This window comes from Theropithecus gelada, chromosome 7a (genome assembly GCF_003255815.1).
Source record: "Theropithecus gelada isolate Dixy chromosome 7a, Tgel_1.0, whole genome shotgun sequence".
Classification (NCBI taxonomy): Eukaryota; Metazoa; Chordata; class Mammalia; order Primates; family Cercopithecidae; genus Theropithecus; species Theropithecus gelada.
In genome coordinates this window covers 16,582,245-16,596,760 of record NC_037674.1, presented here as the reverse complement: position 1 = coordinate 16,596,760, position 14,516 = coordinate 16,582,245, and the positions used below count along the sequence as shown (strand labels likewise).

At 46.0% G+C, this 14,516-nt stretch overlaps 2 protein-coding genes across 3 annotated transcripts in view; one reads left to right on the top strand and one right to left on the bottom strand.

Moving 5' to 3' along the window:
- Positions 1 to 888, bottom strand: part of CHP1 (calcineurin like EF-hand protein 1) — a 49,814-nt gene extending 48,926 nt beyond the window's left edge. The window contains exon 1 of the mRNA XM_025389603.1: positions 582 to 888. Within this exon, the coding sequence (XP_025245388.1) occupies positions 582 to 648 (67 nt within the window). The 5' untranslated portion in view covers positions 649 to 888. The remainder of the gene's footprint in view (positions 1 to 581) is intronic.
- A 384-nt stretch (positions 889 to 1,272) lies between these two features.
- EXD1 (exonuclease 3'-5' domain containing 1) overlaps positions 1,273 to 14,516 on the top strand; it is a 46,893-nt gene continuing 33,649 nt past the window's right edge. Inside the window, exons 1-3 of one of the 2 annotated variants that reach the window (XM_025390529.1) lie at positions 1,273 to 1,556; positions 6,089 to 6,274; positions 13,658 to 13,726. In XM_025390529.1, the coding sequence (XP_025246314.1) occupies positions 6,142 to 6,274; positions 13,658 to 13,726 (202 nt within the window). In that variant the 5' untranslated portion in view covers positions 1,273 to 1,556; positions 6,089 to 6,141. The remainder of the gene's footprint in view (positions 1,557 to 6,088; positions 6,275 to 13,657; positions 13,727 to 14,516) is intronic. The other variant, XM_025390530.1, reaches the window with a different exon arrangement.

Here is a 14,516-nt window from a genome sequence, read left to right as displayed (position 1 = left end):
TCAGATTGAAAGAAGTCTCACAATCCCAGATCCCTGTTGAAAGGTCTCCAGGCATCGGGTCATGTCTCCCAAAGCCTTACTACACGGTCTTGCTTTCTGGGTGGTTTTCCTAATTTGTGACAAGAACTTGTTTGTAATTTCCCATAGTTGTCAGAGGTTTTAGGTCCTTGCCCAGAAATGGATTTTCTATAGAATCCATCTCAAGTTCCTGAATTTGCTTCTCGGGCTTTACCTACTGTTCAGGATGCCTCTTCATAGGGAAGGGTGGTGCTAGGCAACAGAAAGGAAAGGAGTTGGGGGACTTTGATGGGCAAGGGGCAGAAAAGGGGGGCGTCGACGCTCTAAGAGTGATCAAGACTCCCGATGTTGAAGGGAAGGACACCCCCACAGTAGCTACAGCCCCGCTCCAGGAAGCTGCAGCTGGAAGAACAGGTCTTCCAGCTCTCGGTCCCGAAACCTGGAGGCTGCCCAGGACCCCCCCAACCTCACAGGCACCCGAGCTCCAGACCTTAGCGACAGCCGCCCTCGGTTGCGAGGCCAGTCTGAGGCGCCCGGCGTTCCCACCCCCAACCCGAACTCACAGCCGGTCTCCTTCTTGATCTCCTCGAGCTCTTCGTCCCGCAGTAACGTGGAGGCCCGAGAACCCATCGCCGTGCCGGGAGCTCCTCCGGGAGCAGCGGCGCCAGAAGAAAGGGCGACAGGAGGGAAGGAGGGAGGGAAGGGCGGGCTAGGGGTCAAGAAGGGAGAGGGCAGTGTTTTCACTGCGGACCCAGGAGGGAACCCAGGGGTGGTGCGCTGGGGAGGGCGGCCCCGAGGACCCGCCAATCAGGCGCGAGGCAGCGCCCGGCTCAGGAGTCGACGTCAGCGTTCGAGTTCCAGCCCCGAATGAATCAGCCCAGCTCCAGCCCAAGTCCTGCTGAAGATGGACCCCGCCCCCAGAACCGCAGCTGCCACCGGCCTTAAAGGGGCGATGCCACTCGGGCGCTAACGACGCAATTAAAAGGGCAATTCCATTGACCAACCGTTTTACAACAAACTAACCTGCGGCAGGCAGCGTAGCCTACCTTTTCTCACAGAAATCGAACACTAGGAATCCTACTCGATAGGTGGCACGGATTGCGGAGAGAAACTTCGCGTGGGGGGAACCCTAGGGTGTGCCCCTCGGGGACTGCATGCGCTCTGTATCTTTCCTGGCGGCCGTCCTCCTCCCGGCCGCAGGGGGCGCTGGGGAGCCAGCCTCGGGGCCGCGTGCTGATTGGCTCCTTGGGAAACAGACGAGACTGGACGTTGGGCCGGGCGGGCGTCGCCTCTGCAGCGTTGGTGCCCGGCGTCGCGGACCTTTCTCCAGGTTGTTTTCAGGCTGTGATTTGATAACCGCCGCCGGGTGGCGTGGAGCGTCCCGAGACTTTTTCCTTCATTGCAGCCCCCCTCTTCTTTTAGTTCTAGACTGAAGTTCGAGGAATTCACCACTTGGCTGAAATTAGGATCCAGATTTCCCAAACTTGCTTCGGAGGAAAAAGCCCTAACGATGGAGGACAGTGAATTCCTAGCTTATGGTCCGCCATTTATTTGAAGTTCCTTACTTTGTCTTAAAAATGAGAAATTTTGCATTTTATTCTCATGGTGTATTGTTTGTTTTGATTAAAAAGGTAGGCCGGACACGGTGGCTCACGCCTGTAATCCCAGCATTTTGGGAGGTCGAGGCGGGCTGATCACCTGAGGTCAGGAGTTCGAGACCAGCCTGACCAATATGGAGAAACTTCGTCTCTACTAAAAATATAAAATTAGTCGGGCGTGGTGGCGCATGCCTGTAATCCCAGCTACTCGGGAGGCTGAGGCAGGAGAATCGCTTGAACCCGGGAGGCGGAGGTTGCAGTGAGCCAAGATCGCGGCATTGCCTGGGTGACAGAGCGAGACTCTGTCTCAAAAAAAAAAAAAAAAAAAAGTAAAAAGCCACCCATTAAATTAGTGCCTACTCTCAGGTGAACCAGTTCTTACTGCTTCACCGGCCTTACCCCTTCACACCTGTTTGGTTAGAAGCCGTATAAGATATGGAAGAACTGAATTCTGACCGCTGTCTGTTAGAACCTAAGTACCAGGGTATTTTTGTCTTAGCAAGCTTTCCCAGGTCAACTTAGGTTATTAGTTTTAAGTGTTACCTAAGGCTTTACAGCTTAGCCTGAGGCCCCACACGTTCCCTGCAGGCTGAGGTTCTAGTTTGAAGAACTACAGTTTTGTTTTGTTTGTTGTTGTTGCTGTTGTTTGAGATGGAGTTTTTGCTCTTGTTCCCAGGCTGGAGTGCAAAGGCGCCATCTCAGCTCACCGAAACCTCCGCCTCCGGAGTTCAAGCGATTCTCCTGCCTCAGCCTCCCGAGGAGCTGGGGTTATAGGCATGCGCCACCGCCTCCAGCTAATTTTATATTTTTAGTAGAGACGGGGTTTCTCCATATTGGTCAGGCTGGTCTCGGACTTCTGACCTCAGGTGATCCGCCCGCCTCAGCCTCCCAAAGTGCTGTGATTACAGGTGCGAGCCACCGCACTTGGCCTGTTTTGTTTTTTTGCGACAGAGTCTCACTCTGTCGCCCGGGCTGGAGTGCAATGGCCTGATGACTGTGCAGATTCGGCTCACTGCAGCCTCCAGGCGGGTTCAAGGGATTATGGTGCCTCAGCCTCCTGAGTAGCTGGGATTACAGGCCCGTGCCACCACGCTCAGCTAATTTTTGTATTTTTAGTAGAGACAGGGTTTCACCATATTGGCTAGGCGGGTCTCAAACTCCAGAACTCAGGTGATCCACCAGCCTCGGCCTCCCAAAGTGTTGGGATTACAGGCGTGAGTCACCGTGCTCGGCCTTAGAGTTATTTTGATGATTGGCGTGCACTTGTCTAACCTAGTGATGTTGTCCTTAATACTCAGTAACATTTTGGATATGTCCGTCTAAGAGCTAAATCCCTGGAGCTGCTTTGTATGTTGGAATATGGGTGTGATAGGAAAATTTTGTCAGCCCCATGAATGTCCCTTTTCTCAGTCAGCCTTGAAGCCCATCTCTTGATGCTGACCTTACTTTTTTCCTTCCTAATCTTGAATCTTACCATTTGCAGCTGTCTCCAGTCAAAGCTTTCTTTGCTTCATACTAGTATTTTTTTCTGACTTTAATTTTTTTTTCTTTAACGTTTCTTTAATTCTCTTATTTTCCAGGTGTTTCACAAACTTTTCTTTCTCGGGTAGCTTTTAAAAGTATAAATTGCTTGAAGCTGGGAGGCGGAGATTGCAGTGAGCCGAGATCGTGCCCCTGCACTCCAGCCTGGCGACAGAGTGAGACTCCATCTCAAAAATAAAATAAAAATGTTTGCCTCTATTAAGCGCTGTTTTTTTTTATTTTTCCAGTTTTACGTATTTTTTCTTTAAAAATCTCCTTTTGCCTGTTGGATTAACTTAAAGAATGATTTTTCTTAGACTCTCTGATGACTTGTTTTATGTTCTATCTGGATGCATAACACTTGGTCTTGCACTAGGCTACAAACATCCTACCCTAGAGGCCTGGTCTTAGTTCACATTGCATTACCTTCTAGCTGTGTGACTTTGGGCAGGTGTCTTAACCTTCTAAACTTCAGTTTCTTCATTTGTAAATTAGGTTATGGTTGTTGTATCAAGTAATATTTGTGTAAGCACTTGATAGACCTTAAAATGTAAAAATATAGGTTATTTATTTGACTGAAAATTGTATGTAACATCTCACCTTCTTCCTAGTTGACTTAGGCTCTAGTTATTTCATCAGTGTTTTTATGGTTAAATTGCAAAATTCACTGGATGAATTTTCCTAGTGTGGCAAAAGTAAGCAGCTTTTAAATTTAAAAAACTGTAGAAGAATATTTAAGTTTCCAAATACAAGGACATCTAAACAGAATAGTTCTAAAATAACTTTTAAACAATTACTGTATTATGGTAAAGAATGTAAGAGTACCTGCTTTTTGTTTGTTTTGTTTTGTTTTGTTTTGTTTTTTGAGACAGAGTTTCACTCTTGTCTCCCAGGCTGGAGTGCAATGGTGTGATCTTGGCTCACTGCAATCTCCACCTTCTGGGTTCAAGCGATTCTCCTGCCTCAGCCTCCTGAGTAGCTGGGATTACAGGCACACGTCACTACACCTGGCTAATTTTTGTGTTTTTAGTAGAGACGGGGTTTCACCATGTTGGTCAGACTGGTCTCGAACTCCTGACCTCAGGTAATCTGCCCATCTTGGCCTCCCAAAGTGCTGGGATTACTGGCATGAGTCACTGCACCCAGTGGTGAGTACCTACTATGAATAATCTTTCTTAGTACATTTTTTCTTTACTTTTTACATTTCTATATGGTTATAATTTTTTTTTTTTTTTTTTTTTTTTGAGACAAGAGTGTTGCTCTGTCGCCCAGGCTGGAGTACAGTGGCGCAATCTCGCAGTCTCGGCTCACTGCAACCTCTGCCTCACGGGTTCAAGCGATTCTCCTACCTCAGGCTCCTGAGTAGCTGGGACTACAGGCCTGTGCCACCATGCCTGGCAGATTTTTGTATTTTAAATAGAGGTGGGGTTTCACCATGTTGGCCAGGCTGGTCTCGAAGTCCTGATCTCAATTAACCTGCCTGTCTTGGCTTCCCAAAGTGCTAGGATTACAGGTGTGAGCCACTGCACCTGGCCTGTATTGTTGTAATTCTTTATAATGGACATGTCTCATTTTTACGAAAACATTTGAGTGTGTGGTATGTGGCAGTTCCATCTGTCAGGCTGCACATGACTGGTTGGTGATAGTGTGCAGCCCAATTCCTGAGCTGTGGCCAGGGTGGCATGGAATGGCCCTTCCAATAATCTGGCAACTGGATTGGTTATGCATTAATTGTGTTGGTTGGCTGGTAACAATGTCAGACTATGGAAATGTTATTAATCCAGAAAAGGATACATCCAGAAGAGGGTACATCCCAGACATTTCTGGGTAAACAATTTATTTTTCAATCTTCAATTTAGCTTTTATTTTATTTTATTTTATTTTTTTTTTTGAGACGGAGTGTTGCTCTTGTTGCCCAGGCTGGAGTGCAGTGGTGGGATCTTGGCTCACCACAACCTCCGCCTCCCGGGTTCAAGCGATTCTCCTGCCTCAGCCTTCCTGAGTAGCTGGGATTACAGGCATGCGCCACCACGCCCGGCTAATTTTGTATTTTTAGTAAAGACAGGGTTTCTCCATGTTGGTCAGCCTGGTCTCGAACTCCCGACCTCAGATGATCCACCTGCCTCGGCCTTCCAAAGTGGTGGGATTACAGGCATGAGCCACCATGCCCGGCCAATTTGGCTTTTATTTTAAAATACCTTTAGCATAGAACTGTTGTAGGACAGAAAATTTAAAAAAAAACACACACACACACACACACAAAGAAATAGAACATTTCAAGTACCTAGACTTGAAAATTAATAGGATAGCATAGACCCAATTTATGGGAAACAGTCTCTAAAATTCAATTCATTAAACACAATTTGAAAGAAAAGCTCTTTTCCCAATGTACCACTATCCTCCTACCTGCCTTGATTTCCTTTAATTCCTAAGTAAAGGGTAAATTTAGTTGCTTTACTTAAAATATCAGCTTCAGTTTTGGTAAAAATTACCACGCCCTTAAATTCTCAACCAGAGTTGTAAAAAATAGGAGCTCAAGTAGTTGTGCTGCCCTAAACAATTTATTGCAACATGTATTGGCAAATATTTCTGTGTATGTCCATTTTTTCATTTGCTCTTTTCGTTTTTTTGTTATAATGATGTATAAATGTGCCATTAAAAAACCTCTAAATGTTCTGCTTCTTCCATTTAGCTAAGGAAGGAAAGATGATATCTTGCCCATTTTATAAACATAGAAGCCAAGCCTAACTTGCCCAGTTTTTTATGGTTTTCAGTTTCCTACGTATGAGAGTTGGTGCTTGCGATGATCCTTTTCTCATCATTCCAAAAAGATGAACAAAACTGAATTATTCAGATTTTATTCTTGTCCATTACTGATATGGGGAAAGGGAAAATAACTTTACTCCCAAAAAATCTTGTAAAATTCATAGATCTCTTTATTAATTTTCAAGTGTTTGGATGCGTAAAGAAGATTATTTGAAGACGGCTTTTGGAATCAATTAGCATGGACCCCAGCAGTGACTACCATTTCCTCAGCCAGATTTTGTGGAAGAGGGTGAAACTCACATTGGTTTGTGGCGTCTTCGAGGGTGTGCTTCAGCATGTTGACCCTAATAAGATTGTTATCCTGAAGAAAGGTCTTGTTCTATTTCTCATACTGTTCTGCCTTTTAAGAGATTAGTGATTTTCAGTGATAGCTTTCGTCTCCATTAGCGATTGGGAGGGTGGCATTATTCCTATTTTAGGGAAAGTATGGGAGGAAGGTTAGAATATTGTTTTCCCAAACAAAACAATGTGACTGAATATGCTGGTTTGTCCCTACTTCCTTTTTTTTTTTGGGAGGGGGGGAGATGGAGTATCTCTCTGTTGCCCAGGCTGGAGTGCAGTGGCGCGATCTTGGCTCACTGCAAATTCCACCTCCTGGGTTCACATTATTCTCCTGCCTCAGCCTCCCGCGTAGCTGGACTACAGGCGCCCACCACTGTGACTGGCTAATTATTTGTATTTTTAGTAGATGGGGTTTCACCGTGTTAGCCAGGATGGTCTCAATCTCCTGACCTCGTGATCCACCCACCTTGGTCTCCCAAAATGCTGGGATTACAGGTGTGAGCCACTGCGCCTGGCCTGGTTTGTCCCCACTTTTGATATGATAGCAGGGATTTTCAATATAAAAAGTTATTTTTAATTAATTGGGTACTTCTTTTTTTAATTTCCTTTTTTTTTTTTTTTTCTTGATATGTCTTGCTCTGTCCCCCAGACCCCCCAGGCTGGACTGCAGTGGCGTGATAGCTCACTGCAACCTCCTGGGTTCAAGTGATTCTCCTGCTTCAGCCTCCCAAATAGCTGGGATTACAGGCACACACCACCACGCCCAGCTAATTTTTGTACTTTTAATACAAAAAGTATAAAAATACAGCTGTTGGCTGGTCTCAAACTCCTGACTTCAGGTGATCCGCCTGCCTTGGCCCCCCAAAGTGCTGGGGTTATAGGCATGAGCCACTGCTCCTGGCCTTTTTTTTTTTTTTTTTTCCTCTGAGAATGAGTCTCACTCTGTTGCCCAGGCTGGACCAGTGGCGTGATCGTGGCTCACTGCAACCTCTGCCTCCCAGGTTCAAGCGATTCTCCTGCCTCAGCCTCCCAAGTAGCTGGGATTACAGGCACCCACCACCAAGCCTGGCTAATTTTTGTATTTTTAGTAGTGACAGAGTTTCATTGTGTTGGCCAGGCTGGTCTCAAAGTCCTGACTTCAGGTGATCCGCCCACCTCGGCCTCCTTAAAGTGCTGGGATTACAGGCTTGAGCCACCAATGCCTGGCTCTTTAATTTCTTTCCATATGCATTTTGAAATTAAAAACAACCACCACATTATTTAGAATTGTTTTTGGCTTCAGCAGATGAGTTGATACAGTAAGGGGTTAATTTTTTTCATACAAAAAGTAAAGAGGTAGTCAGATGAAGAATAGTGCAATGGCTGAAAGACACCAGCAGGAACCAGGTGCCTTTTGCTCCTGCTCTGCCACGTCAGTGATCATCTGTTATCCTCATGGTCACCAGGTAGCCTCTACAACTCCCAGCTGCAATTCCAGTTTATCATAAAGGATAAAGCTCAAGAACAGGTAAACGCAAGAGAAACATAGGGCAATCTTTTTTTTTTTTAAAAGACACATTCATGCTCTATTATCCAGGCTGAATTGCAATGGCATGGTGTGATCACGGCTCACTGCAGCCTCAACTTCCTAGGGTCAAGTGATCCTCCGACCTCAGCCTCCTGAGTAGCTGGGACTACACTTGTGCGGACTGCACCTGGTTAGTGTTTTTAATCTTTATGTTTTGTAGAGATGGAGTCTCCCTATGTTGCCCAGGCTGGTCTTAAACTCCTGGCTCCAGTGATCCACCTTGGCCTCCCCAAATGCTAGGTTTATAGGCGTGAGCCACCATGCCCAGCCAGGACAACCTTAAATCTTACAACTTGCAGCTGCATCCAATGAAATAACTTCGTGTTAATACTTTTTTCTGATTTAAGGTTTCTTTTTTGTGTGGAGGAAGGCACATGGAATTTCCATGTCCTCTTTGGTTGTGCCACCCTCCCAGTACCTCCATATCTGCCAATCTGGAAGTTTCAATATATAGAGTTTCCTGGCATGATAAGTTTCAGGTTCATCATTGAAACATGTATAAATGGCATTTGAAAGATTAATGTTATTAAGCCAAATTTTGAGTTAAAACAGACTTTTAGGGGCTCGGATGGGATTGTAACAGGTTTGTGCAACATTAATTCATTTAGTAATCGTGTATTGATTGCTTTATATCTCAGGAACTGTGCTTGGTACCAGGGACACAAGCAGAAATAAGGTGGTCCCTGTTCTTAAAAAGCTTAGTCTAGCCGGGCGCGGTGGCTCACGCCTGTAATCCCAGCACTTTGGGAGGCCGAGGCGGGCGGATCACAAGGTCAGGAGATCGAGACCACGGTGAAACCCCGTCTCTACTAAAAATACAAAAAATTAGCCGGGCGCGGTTGTGGGCGCCTGTAGTCCCAGCTACTCGGGAGGCTGAGGCAGGAGAATGGCGTGAACCCGGGAGGCGGAGCTTGCAGTGAGCCGAGATCGCGCCACTGCACTCCAGCCTGGGCGACAGAGCGAGACTCCGTCTCAAAAAAAAAAAAAAAAAAAAAAAAAAAGCTTAGTCTAGGGGCTGGGCTCAGTGGCTCACACCTGTAGTCTCAGCACAAAATTAGCTGAGCATGGTAGCGGGTGCCTGTAATCCCAGCTACTTGGGAGGCTGAGGCAGGAGAATGGCTTGAACCTGGGAGGTGGAGGTTGCAGTGAGAACTTAGTCTAGCCTATAGTCCCAGCTACCTGGGAGGGTAAGGCAGAATTGCTTGAGGCCAGGAGTTTAAGGCCATCCCAGGCAGCATAGCAAAACCACATCTATAGAAAAATTATTTTTAATTAATTTAGTTTTTCTTGTGTTTTTTTTTGAAACAGAGTCTCGCTGTGTCACCCAGGCTGGAGTGCAGTGGCGCAATCTCAGCTCACTATAACCTCCACCTCCCGGGTTCAAGCCATTCTCCTGCCTCAGACTCCCAAGTAGCTGGGACTACAGGCGCCCACCACCATGCCCGGCTGAATTTTTTTGTATTTTTACAAAGCACAAAACTACAAAAAACATAGACGGGGTTTCACTATGTTGGCCAGGGCGGTCTTGAACTCCTGGCCTCGTGATCCACCTGCCTTGGCCTCCCAAAGTGCTGGGATTACAGATGTGAGCCACCGTGCCAGGCCTATTTTTTCTTTTTTTAAAAATTGAGATGGGGTCTCACTACGTTACCCAGGCTTGTCTCCAGCTCCTGGGCTCAAGTGATCCTCCCGCCTCAGCCTCCCAAAGTGCTGAGATTATAGGCATGAGCCACCACACCCAGCCCCCGACGAAAAATATTTTCGACACAGAGTCTTGCTCTATCATTCAAGCTGGAGTGCAGTGGCACTATCATGGCTCATTGCAACCTTGACCTCATGGGCACAAGTGATTCTCCTGCTTCAGCCTCCCAAATAGCTGGGACTACAGGCATGTGCCACCAAGACTGGCTAATTTTTTAAATTTTTTGTAGAGATGGGGTCTCTCTGGGTTGCCCAAGCTGGTCTTGAACTCCTGGACTCAAGCAGTTCTCCCACTCAGCCTCCAAAGTGCTGGGATTAGAAGTGTGAACCACCACATCCAGCCTAAAAAACAATTTTTTTTTTTTTTTTTAAACAGAGTTTTGCTCTTGTTGCCCAGACTGGAGTGCAATGACACAGTATCGGCTCATGGCAACCTCCACCTCCCGGGTTCAAGCAATTCTCCTGCCTCAGCCTCCCGAGTAGCTGGAATTACAGGCATGTGCCACCACACCCAGCTAATTTTATATTTTTAGTAGAGACAGGGTTTCTCCGTGTTGGTCGGGCTGATCTCGAACTCCTGACCTCAGTCGATCCTCCCACCTCGGCCTCCCAAAGTGCTGGGANCATCCAGCCTAAAAAACAATTTTTTTTTTTTTTTTTAAACAGAGTTTTGCTCTTGTTGCCCAGACTGGAGTGCAATGACACAGTATCGGCTCATGGCAACCTCCACCTCCCAGGTTCAAGCAATTCTCCTGCCTCAGCCTCCCGAGTAGCTGGAATTACAGGCATGTGCCACCACACCCAGCTAATTTTATATTTTTAGTAGAGACAGGGTTTCTCCGTGTTGGTCAGGCTGATCTCGAACTCCTGACCTCAGTCGATCCTCCCACCTCGGCCTCCCAAAGTGCTGGGATTACAGGCGTGAGCCACTGCACCCAGCCAAATTTTTTTTTTTAATTAGCCAGTCATGGTGGTTCCTACCTGTAGTCCCAGCTACTTGGAGGCTGAAGTGGGAGGATCACTTAAGCCCAGGAGTTCGAGGCTACAGTGAGCTATGATCGTGCTCCTGTACTCCAGCCTGGGCAACAGCGCAAGACCCCATCTCTAAAAACAAATTTTTCTTTTTTTTTAGAGATGGAGTCTCGGTCTGCCGCGAGGCTGGAGTGCAGTGGCTCAATCTCGTCTCACTGGAACCTCTGCCTCCCGAGTTCAAGCAATTCACCTGCCTCAGCCTCTGGAGTAGCTGGGACTATAGGCGTGCACCACCACGCCCAGCTAATTTTTATATTTTTGATAGAGACGGGATTTCACCATATTGGCCAGAATGGTCTCAGTCTCTTGACCTTGTGATCCTTCCGCCTCAGCCTCCAAAGATGCTGGGATTATAGGCGTGAGCCACTGCATCTGGCCAAAAAAAAAAAAAAATTTAAATAAAAACTTAGTATCATAAATAGACAAATAGGTAGACAGGTATAATGGAGTGTGAGATCCTCTCTGATAGAAAGATGCAAAGGATGCTATAAAAACACAAATATTCAACTAATTTCTATCTAGAAGTGCTTGAATTAGGACAGTGATTTCCTAAAGGAGGAATTGGTGATGGAACTCCATCTGGTTGAGTAGGAGTTAACAATGGGAAAGGGGCTGGGCACTGTGGCTCATGCCTATAATCCCAGCACTTTGGGAGGGATCTCGACTCATTGCAACCTCCGCCTCCCAAATTCAAGTGATTCTCCTGCCTTGGCCTCTGAATAGATGGGATTACAGGTGCATGGAACCACACTTGGCTAATTTTTGTATTTTTTAGTAGAGATGGGGTTTCACTGTGTTGGCCAGGTCTCGAACTCCTGACCTCAGGTGATCTGCCTACCTTGGCCTCCCAAAAGGCTGGGATTACAGGCATGAGCCACCAAACCTGGCCCCTTTTGAAAATTCTTTTTTTTTTTTTTTTTTTTTGAGATGGAGTCTCACTTTGTCGCCCGGTCTGGAGTGTAGTGGCGTGATCTCGGCTCACTGCAACCTCTGACACCGGGGTTCAAGCGATTCTCCTACCTCAGCCTCCCAAGTAGTTGGGATTACAGGCACCTGCCACCGCGCCTGGCTAATTTTTGATGTTTTAGTAGAGACGGGGTTTCACGCTCTTGGTCAGGCTGGTTTTGAACTCTTGACCTCATGATCCACCCACCTTGGCCTCCCAAAGTGCTGGGATTACAGGCATGAGCCACTGCGCCTGGCCTGAAAATTCTTTAGTAAGTTTGTTCTTAGTTGAAAATATGAGTGGAGCTGAGAAGAATAGTCCATGCGGGAGAAAAAATGAATGTCAGGGCAACTAAGAAGTGGGTATGATCATTCAAAGAGAAGGAAAAAGGATGAGGGACAAAGTGTTGGGGACCATCAGTGTATAAGGGGCAAGCAGAGGTGTAGAGACAGCTAGGGAGACTGGAAGGAGCAAATCAGGGAGCCACTGTAACAGGGATTATAAGAAAGTGTATTTCCAGGCAGGATGGCTCACATCTGTAATCCCATGACTTTTGGGAGGCTGAGGTAGGAGGATGGCTTGAGCCCAGGAGTTTGAATCTAGCCTGGGCAATGTAGTAAGACCCAATCTCTACCAAAAAAAAGAATAGCCAGGCATGCTGGCACATGCCTGTTGTCCCAGCTACTCGCAAGGCTAAGGCAGGATTGCTTAAGCCCAGGTATTCGAGGCTGCAGCGAGCTAGGATTGTGCCACTGCACTCTAGCCTGTAAGACCGTCTCAATTAACAACAACAACAAAAAAACATATTAAAATCACTGAGGCCTGAATTTAAATCCTGACTGTTTTTTGCTAGCAGTGGAACCTTGAGCTAGTTATTCAACCTTGCTGAGCCTCAGAGTCCTCCATAATTGAGACAATGAAATTCTTATTATGTTACTAGAAAATTGAATATAGGGAAATAGCATGATGCCTGGCTCAGAGTGCGTGCTCAATATGGTAGCTCTAGGTAATTAGTAGGAAGAGAACTAAACACGGTGTCCTGTAACTAAAGAAGAAAGAAGAGAAGGCTGGGCATGGTGGCTCACACCTGTAATCCCAGTACTTTGGGAGGCTGAGATGGGAGGATCACTTGAGGCCAGGAGTTAAAAAGAAAGGAGAGAACAGTATTGTCAAAGGTTGCAGGAAAGTCAAGGAAGATAAGGTTGCAAAACATTTTTTTGGATTTGACAAATAAGTAGTTGGTGATCTTTGACTGTGGTAGGAATATATTCAGTGCAATAGTGAGGGCGGAACTCAGTTATTTGGATTGCTGAGAGGTGTGGAAAAAGACCGCTGCTATGAACACTTCCATCTAGGAAAATGACAGTACATTGTGGACATGGCATCTAACCTTCTCCTAACTCCCTTATCTCCTCATAGGAGAACCAGGATTTGGATCATTGTCCTCGATGATACTTTTGAGTGTGTAGCATGACATGAAGCAGGGTGTGGTCACTAGAAGTTGTGGGCTGCCTTGGCCGGGCGCGGTGACTCACACCTGTAATCCCAGCACTTTGGGAGGCTGAGGCGAGCGGATCACGAGGTCAGGAGATTGAGACCATCCTGGCTAACACGGTGAAACCCGTCTCTACTAAAAATATAAAACATGGTGACTCGCCTATAGTCTGAGCTACTCGGGAGGCTGAGGCAGGAGAATTGCTTGAACCCGGGAGGCAGAAGTTGCAGTGAGCCAAGATCGTGCTACTGCACTCCAGCCTGTGTGACAGAACGAGACTCAAAAAAAAAAAGAAGTTGTGGGCTGCCTTAAATTTTTTTCTGGAGTTAAGTGGAGTAAAAATAAATAGAAATACAATTAATAGACAGTCCTTAGCCCCAAAGGCCTTAGAATATTCTCAGGAGAATTTTAAATTCAGTGTACTGTACTTCTTAGTTTCTCCTGGACCTTAATGGGGTTTCCCTTGTTTTTTTATACTACTTGTTTAAAGGCTGCAGCTTTGTCATTTATTATTGACTTTTCATTCCTTGGGGGAAGATTTGGAGATTTTTTTCGTGATTTTTTTTTAAAATAAAACTCAGACTTGGGAAATTTTGAGAGGCATCATATTTTCTTAGAGTTTTAGGAAAATATTATTTTTTATTAACCGAATGAATTGTTTTCTGTAACAGTGAAGAATGTGGAGACAGGTCGAAGTGTCCCAGGAGTGCAGTTGTTTTTTGGGCATGAGATTGTGAATGGTGAGACCCCCATGTTCCTTGAATGCTGGTACTGAGATTTCATTCCAATATTTGATATTGTCTTGCCTTTAATGTTGCGCTTATGAATTCTTAAAGTTGGTATTTGAGAATGGATCCTTCTTACTGCTTCTGTGGGTACTCTATGAGTAAAAGAGTCTTATAGAATTATAATCATTTTGGTTTTACAATGTCCGGTCTGCTGGTGATTATCACTATAGACTCGGACCAGCAGGCAGTTAGGAACGTGAACAGGAAGGGATTGTCTTGCTAAGCAAGCTGCTTAAAATTCACAGTCCGTTCACAATTCCTCATCCAAAACCTTGGGGCCAAATGTCCAGAATCAAGAATTGTTCTGGATTTTTGGAAAATGTAATGGAGTATATGCTGTTTATATTACATAACACCTCCAGAAAGTCAGGCAGTACTCTATAATCAACACATTTCTCCAGAGAAATTGGTGGACAGTCATACTAAGTGGAATAAAATCAGACTATAAGGCCGGGCACGGTGGCTCATGCCTGTAATCCCAGCACTTTGGGAGGCCAAGGCGGGTGGATTATGAGGTCAGGAGATCGAGACCATCCTGGCTAACACAGTGAAACCCCGTCTCTACTAAAAATGTAAAAAATTAGCCGGGCGTGGTGGTGGTCACCTATAGTCCCAGCTACTCGGGAGGCTGAGGCAGGAGAATGGTGTGAACCCGGGAGGCGTAGCTTGCAGTGAGCCGAGATCGCGCCACTGCACTCCAGCCTGGGTGACAGAGCAAGACTCTGTCTCAAAAAAAAAAAAA